The 8396-nt window shown below is 33.7% G+C and overlaps 1 protein-coding gene across 1 annotated transcript; it reads left to right on the top strand.

Annotated features, from left to right (window-relative positions):
* The first annotated feature begins 249 nt into the window (after positions 1 to 249).
* On the top strand, positions 250 to 3193 carry LOC145119439 (uncharacterized). The gene is made up of 2 exons (XM_079055105.1): positions 250 to 524; positions 988 to 3193. The coding sequence occupies exon 2, from the start codon at positions 1021 to 1023 to the stop codon at positions 2911 to 2913; it is 1893 nt and encodes a 630-aa protein (XP_078911231.1). The 5' UTR covers positions 250 to 524; positions 988 to 1020; the 3' UTR covers positions 2914 to 3193.
* Positions 3194 to 8396: the final 5203 nt, after the last annotated feature.

Below are 8396 nucleotides of genomic sequence, written 5' to 3' on the forward strand. Positions count from 1 at the left end.
ACCAAGAAGGCCACGCAGACGTTTTTATGTCTGCGAACTTCTAAAAAACAAACACAATGCAAAACCCTATTTCTGCACGGCGCAGACGCAGACAGAAGAGCTCATGCAGATCTGCAGATAAAAAACATACAACACCTAAATGGAAAAAAAAATAATAATAATAATAAAAAGTTGTTGATGGACCGAAATGGGAAGGGATATAATTGAGCGGCCAAATATTTAATATTCACTTTCAACTTAGAAGTTACAGGTATCACAACTGAAAATGTGCACCGAGGTTAGACTAAGCTTCAGGCCCTTACAAGTTACAGCCCAACCCTATTAACCCTAAACCACGAAATCCTTATTCCCCCGCTCCAATCTCTCTGCGCCTCTTCATCAAAACTCCATAAATCTTGGGTATTTCTCGATCTTTGCTCAATCTTGATCATCTAAAAACTCTAATTTGACAGATCGATCAATCGATCGTTCGCTCTCTTCGGCTCCGCCTCATCGCCTTTACTCCGTCCCTCATCATCCATCAGGTAATTAAAGCATTATTTTACATCGAAAAGCATAAATTTTATAGGTCTATTAATGGCATGTATCACAGCCGACTTACTATGTAATATCTGTTGGATTTACTGTCGTTTCATGTAAATTGCATGTTGTAATAGTTGGTATGTGTCGGAATATATTTATGGTAACCGAATTTTTCCGAGTGTTGCCGATTGTCGTAAATTAACAAAAGTTTCCTTTCTGTTTAGTCCTTTTGAGCTATATTCAAACTATCATCCAAAACTCTTTAATCTTAAAAATATACCGATGATATGTGATATGATTGTGATAATCTTGGTTGAATGACTTGAATCTATTCACTTTTTCATGTATATAAGATAAAGATCAATACTTTTTCAAAGATTTTTCTATCAAAAGCATGATGAAACTTCAATTGTTTATATATCTTGTTGGGTTCATGATCTTTTACCCTTTTCACTTCAATGTCAGCTTGAAGCTGTGGATGTTTGAGTTGCCCTAAACATGACACCCAAATCAACAATTCGTCTCATCACTTACTCAAAGGAGCTTATAAATGGGGACCCACTTTACATATCCTCAAATTCCCTCCCAATAAAAGCATCACACTACGAACCAGCTGGCCATTCTTTTCATGACATTGCACTCAAACTTCGTGGCTATTTTGAAGAAGAAAATATAACATCAGACAATGAAACTCTCCCAAAAGATAAAGAACATGACTACATGCAATCATCCGATTCATATAGCAGCAGCAAAGGGAAAAAGAAAACTGCTGATGGTGTAATCCAACAAGATCATTATGCTTTATTAGGGTTAGGGCATTTACGGTATTTAGCCACCGAGGAACAAATCAGAAAAAGCTACCGTGAAACCGCCTTGAAACACCACCCGGACAAACAGGCGGCACTTCTCTTAGGAGAAGAAACCGAAGCCGGAAAACAAGCGAAAAAAGACGAAATTGAAAACCGATTTAAAGCAATTCAAGAAGCGTATGAAGTGTTGATTGATTCCACAAGGAGGAGAATTTATGATTCTACTGATGAGTTTGATGATGAGATCCCCACTGACTGTTCACCTAATGATTTCTTCAAAGTTTTCGGGCCCGCTTTCATGAGAAACGGGCGGTGGTCGGTGGTGCAACCGATTCCGCCGCTAGGAGACGACACCATGCCACTAAAAGAAGTCGATTCGTTTTATGATTTTTGGTATGGATTTAAAAGTTGGAGGGAGTTTCCACATGATGAAGAGTTTGACCTTGAACAAGCCGAGTCACGAGATCATAAAAGATGGATGGAAAGACAAAACGCAAAGTTATCAGAAAAGGCGCGAAAGGAAGAACACGCGAGAATTCGATCGCTTGTGGATAACGCGTATAAACGGGACCCACGAATCATGAGGCGAAAAGAAACATTAAAGTTGGAAAAACAGAAGAAAAAGGAAGCCAAGTTTATAGTGAAGAAACAACAAGAAGAGGAAGCTGCAAAGCTTGCGGAAGAAAATAGAAAGAAAAAGGAAGAAGAAGATAAACAAGCGGCCGAGGCTGCGTCGAATCAGAAAAAAATAAAGGAAAAAGAAAAGAAATTATTGCGAAAAGAACGGACGCGTCTTAGGACAATTTCGTCCCCGGTTGTGTCCGAGAATCTCCTTAATCTTTCCTCGGATGATGTTGAAAGTATATGTATGAAACTTGATTTGTTGCAGTTAAAAAAATTATGCGACGATTTTGAAGGGCAAGATGGGAATAAAAAAAAAGCGGAGATTTTAAAGTCGGCGCTTAGCGTCGGTGACCAACAATCCGAGAAAGAGAAAGATAGTGTGGTAAAGAAAAATCAAGAAAACGGGTCAATAAAAGTCAACGGGAGTCTTGCTCAAAAGAAAGAGAAACCATGGGGGAAAGAAGAGATTGAGATGTTGAGGAAGGGGATTGTGAAATACCCAAAAGGGACGTCTCGTAGATGGGAGGTGGTGGGAGAGTATATTGGTACCGGGCGTTCTGTGGAGGAGATTTTGAAGGCAACAAAAACGGTTCTTTTACAGAAACCTGATTCGGCTAAAGCGTTTGATTCTTTTCTTGAAAAGAGAAAACCCGCGGTTTCCATTGCGTCCCCGCTTACGACGCGTGAGGAAGTCGACGGGGTTTCGGTGGGGCCCACTGAGTCACAACCGGGTCAACCCAAGCCGAGTCAAAGTGAAGAGGCGGGTTCGTCGGGTTCGGACCAGGATGTGTGGACCCCGGTCCAGGAAACGGCTTTGGTTCAGGCTTTGAAGACTTTCCCGAAAGAAATTAGCCAGAGGTGGGAACGGGTGGCGGCTGCGGTTCCGGGGAAAACGGTTAACCAATGTAAGAAGCAGTTTGCGTTGCTTAAGGAGAAGTTCAGGAACAAGAAAAAGTAAAAATTGAAGGTTAAATTCGTCATTTTTGCACTGGAAAATGGAAATGCTGATTTGGGAATATATGGGTTGATGAGTTTTTGTTATTGGTTAGTTGTGAAAATAAGTTAATTCCGTGTTTACGGTGAAAGTTTATGAAAAAATGGAGAGGTTTATGTTGTTTATGGGTTTTAGTGTAAGGTTAAATATATGTTTCAAGTATGGTGCTATTTACTATGTTTCTTTATGTATAATTTGATATCGGATATGATGACCTATTTACATATAAAACCGGTTTTTGGAATATCTTTGTAATTTGGTTCTTTTTTCGAACTATAAATAGATAGATTAGTTAATTGACTTGGTTCTCTTGATTTCTATGATCGTTTCTCATAAATCTTGTATTTTTGTAGAAGGATATCTCGCATGTAATATGATCACATGTCCAAGTGATGATACATCGGATTGACAAAACAGATAAATTACGTGACATCGACGATTTAAACTAAAATAAAAAGTAAGATTGATAATTAAAAGATTTAGCATTGAAAAGCTGTATAAAATGTCATTTATTGATGTGTATTTTTTTATTTGTTAAACATATTAAGAATGTATTTAAGATTACTAAGTACTTCAAAAACAAGTTGTCTCTGATTCGTCGCATACATCAACTTTGGGATAACTAAGAAGGTGTTTGGATGGGAAAAAAGAGAGGATGTTTATAGCTTATTGTTTATCCTTACCGCTATAAGCTAAGTTTAAGTGTTTGGATAGGAAACAATAAAAATCAGCTTATTGTGGTGGGGATAAGCTAAATAAGCTAATTTTCATAAGCATTCATTATCCGCTTCATTACTTAGTTGCATTAGATAACAATATGAAAAGAGTTCGTTATGATATCCGGTATACTGACCATTAGCAGTTAATGTGGTGGGTTTGATCTCATCATCACATCCAACCATTAAGAGTTTCGTATACACACCATTAAATGCCACTCCATCTCATTTTTTATATCTAAAATCAAGTCAGAAATAAATAAATAAAACATAAATATTTTTTTAAACTAGTTTTCATTCATTTAAAAACAAAATCATATGTCTTTAATAAATATTAAAATATCATATTTGTCCAACCTAATATTTAAATATCATATATATTCTTAACAAACTTTCCAAATTGTCCAAATCCTGTACTTTAACATTTTTAGAATTATTTATTGTAGTTTAAAAATCATTATAATTATAACAAAAATTAAAATACCCATAATACCCCTACTTCTATTTTGTAGGAATAAATTAATTGAACATCACAAACATAAAAAAAAAATACCTCCTGGAAACACAAACGAGTGGTGTTCTTTTCTTTTTTCTTCCAATACATTGAGAAAGCTTTTAACCAAAAACAATAGAGGCTCCGTCAAATTTAATCCCCTATCTCATGCTTCCTAAAAAGAAACATAAAAATCTACAAACCCAATCTAAACTTTCTCCCTCTCGTTTTCATATATAATGGGGAATTGATTTCATTTACTTCCAATCAAGATTTCTTTTTTCATTCCTTATTTTTTAATCGAGGGTCTTTAGTATATTACTCCTTGGAGAAGCTATAGTTATGTTTAACGGGCGACTTGTCTTCATTGTGATCATACTTATATCGGATTCTATTGCAGACAGATTTCTTAACTTGTTCAATCTAGTGGAATATATTTTTTCCTTGTTGATACCCTAGCGTTTGTAATTATAGAAACAGAATTAGGGGTATTATTGGTATCTATATTTTCTTATAGTTAATAATGATTTTAAATTACGGTTAATGATTATAAAAACTAGTTGTGAGACCCATGTATTACATGAGTTAATTTTAAAAAAAAAATTAAATATAAATGTCAAAATATTTGAGAACTTTGAATTTATAAGAAAAATAATAAAAATATTGAATTATTATAATAAAAATATTTTTCATCTTTTAAATTTAAACAGATACTAATTTAAATAAATAAAAGAAACTAACAAGTTTTAATTTTGAGAATTTTGAAATTAAAATGTAAGTTCATTAATGAAATTGATATCCATTTATTACTACATTCATTGTAATTTTTATATTAAAATATTATGTGAAATTTAATAAAATAGAAAAACTCATAAAATGACACGTGGAAAAAAAATTAATTCAAAATAACCACAAAATGACATTTGACAAATTGAATGAGAGTGTGATAAGTGACAAAAAAAACTTTCATTTATTAGAGAGGATGTTACAAAAATAAGATTTGGACATATATGATATTATGAAAGCTTACAAAAGGTATATATAAATGATATTTAAATATTAGGTTGGGCAAATATGATATTTTGATGTTTATTAAGGGCATATACAAAGTTCTCTAAAAAACAATATATTAAAAATATAATGAAAATGCTAGATTTTTAAAATAAAAAACATAACAATTTAAAAAAAGACCAAACAACTAAATTTAAAAAAAAATAGAAAAAAATACCAAACATTCAACAATAATCCTAAAATTACATAAAATAAAAGACCTATTTAAAAAAAAACATTACAATTTAAAAAAAAGATCAAACAACTATTTTTCGTTCATGTTGTTTTGGTACAAATGTTCCGTTACGTCTTCTCGAATACTGAAATATGAATTTCAATTACTCTTGCTAAAAATCCAGTTGTTCAGGGTATGAACTCTTGAACCGGGTTACCTATGTTGTTCGCATCATACGTGCATATCGCTCGACCTTCATGTTCAATAATCATAGTATACATTATAATACATGCATACATTTTTCGTTTTATCTTGTCCATATCTCAGAGTCGTTTAACGTGTTTCACTATATGTCATGTCTTCTTTAGGACTTTAAATGCCCTCTCTATATCCTTTCGAGCATATTCTTGTTTTTTGTGAACAACTTTGCCTTTTCAGTTCGAGGTACCACGTATGCCTTCATAAAGGTAGCGTAATCTGGGTATATCCCATCACAAAGGTAGTAACCATGTTTGTACGAATGCCCGTTCACCATGAAGGACATATCAGGTGCTTTTCCGGTCCATATATCGTTGAAAATAAGTGACTGACAAAGAACATTACGATCATTGTTAGACCCTGTAACTCCAAAAAATGAATGTCATATCCACAAATCCTGAGATGCAACAACTTATAGTATCATAGTCGGCTCACCTATATCACCTCGAGTAAATTGATCGCACGCAGTTTGATAGTTTTCCCATGCCCAATGTGTACAATCAAGGCTACCGCTCATTCATGGAAATCCATGCCTATCTTCACATGCCACATACAATCTTTCAATATCACGTGCAGTAGGTTTGCGCAAATATTCTTCGTGAAAAATCTCATAAACATATACAAAAAAAAAATGATCTACACACTCAATTGTGGTCCTCTCATATACTTTCAAGTACTCGTTTGATGCATCAAAGGCTATACTGTATCCTAAATATATAAGTGCAACCGCACATTTTTGTATAATACTAAATCCCATTCTACCTATAAAATCTGGTTTTTGCTTAAAATAATCATCTCACACCTCTAAAACATTGCTAGTATGTAAAAAATAGTCCCATATTCAGATGGAAATGACGTTCGAATGCCTCGTCATTATAAAGACAATTATCGACAAAATAATCACGTACCAACAGTCCATGTGCGGCTTGGCGATCTCGATTGACAACTGCTCTTGTAAGCATAACATTCGTACGTTCTTAATTGTCCATGTGTTGCACAAAATTATAGAATGTTGAGATAAATTTCCCCATCGTTATCCGCCTCAAAATTTGTAAAAAAATCCATGTATTTGATATTTTAGAGGGTATAAAAGAGAACAATTGTTTGGAAATATGGTGGTAAAAGGTTGTATATATAGGTAAAAAAATTAATATATATATATATATATATATATATACCGTTGAACTGTCCCTTTCACATGATTGGTCATCCTCTTCAGTCCTCCCCATTATAATTCACGACGAAAACGCCGCACAACGAAGACGCGGGATGGTATTCGTGATCGTGGTTGGTGCCACAATATACAACGGAGCCCTTCGTTAAGGGTACTACGGATGGTCTTATGAAAATTTTATTGGGGGTTTTAGGTTACAAAACAATTGTATATGCGGAAATTCTCGTAACACTTAAGGGTACATGCAACCTAAAATGGATCTATGTATTTTGCACATCTAATAACAACATACTTATGAAAAAAACACAAACTAAACCCTATGAATCAAAATTCAAGTTTAATAATACATACCTTTTGTTGATTCCAATCAAGCTAATCAAATCTTGTTGTCTCCTTGGAAAACCTAGCTCCAATAGTATGCGAGCCTCTAATGTTTCACTCCCACAACATAAGAAACCTTAGGATTGAAGGAGATAGGGGAGAAAAGGAGGATAATTTCGTTCTCCACCTTTAAGTATGAGAAAGCCACGAAATTAGGTACCCCAAGGGTCCTATTTATAGTCTAGGTAACTTGCAGACAAAACCATATTTGAATCCTTTCCTTATCAGCAATCAGGGTGCTTCTGGAAACCCTACATATGCTCGCAAAATCGTTCATGCCATGTACTATTCTAGAATTGTTTCTTTTGTTCAACTATTTATAATTACAATTCATCCCTTGCACCTTTAATTAATTCCAATTAATCCAAAATTAATTTCCATATTAATTCTAATCAATGTTTAATCAATTATGGCTATCTTTAATTAATTCATATTAATTATTAACTATTTCTAATTAATTTATTATTCATATAATAAATTAACAAATTATTAATTAACAACTTCTAATTAATTTATTAATCACATAATAAATTAACAAATCATTTATCTCTATTTTGATCAATCCAAGTCATTTCCTAGTTATGAGGGCAACCCAAAAAGGACTTTACTTTTATTTATCAACATTATACCAATTTAGTTAGGACCTTAGACACTTAAATCCAACAGTCTCCCACTTAGATAAGTCGCTAACTATAAGTGCAAGTACAACTCCGAATAACTAGTAAATAGTGTTTTCCAAAGACACCGCCAAAATCTGATTAGACGTTGGCCCTAAGATAAGTGATCAATTATCTTTTCGTTCTACAAGATATCATATAGACATGAAACATGGATCAAAATCAATCTTATGGTCCAAGATTCTATTTCTCGACTTCCCAATTTATGACGACTGAATTCGGACTACTAATGGAAAACATCAATTTAGTCCGGGCTCGGCTAAGCACTTCAGATGTCGGCAACAAATCATCGAGGGGCCCAAAGATATCGTTTTTCCTGTTTAGGCAAAAGGAACGAATAAACTTTGACTATATAATCATATATTTTACTCACCAAATCATGCATGAAATTACATTTTATAACATCCAGTTACGAGATGCGTTACAGTACAACAATGCACAACAGATTTGAAAAATATGACTTATATATCTCCGTTTGAAGAATAGAAGATATTATCATCTTAGAATTACTCGTGATTGAATC

The sequence above is a fragment of the Lactuca virosa genome, chromosome 6, assembly GCF_052849685.1.
Source record: "Lactuca virosa cultivar CGN04683 chromosome 6, Lactuca_virosa_CGN04683_v6, whole genome shotgun sequence".
Taxonomy (NCBI): domain Eukaryota; kingdom Viridiplantae; phylum Streptophyta; class Magnoliopsida; order Asterales; family Asteraceae; genus Lactuca; species Lactuca virosa.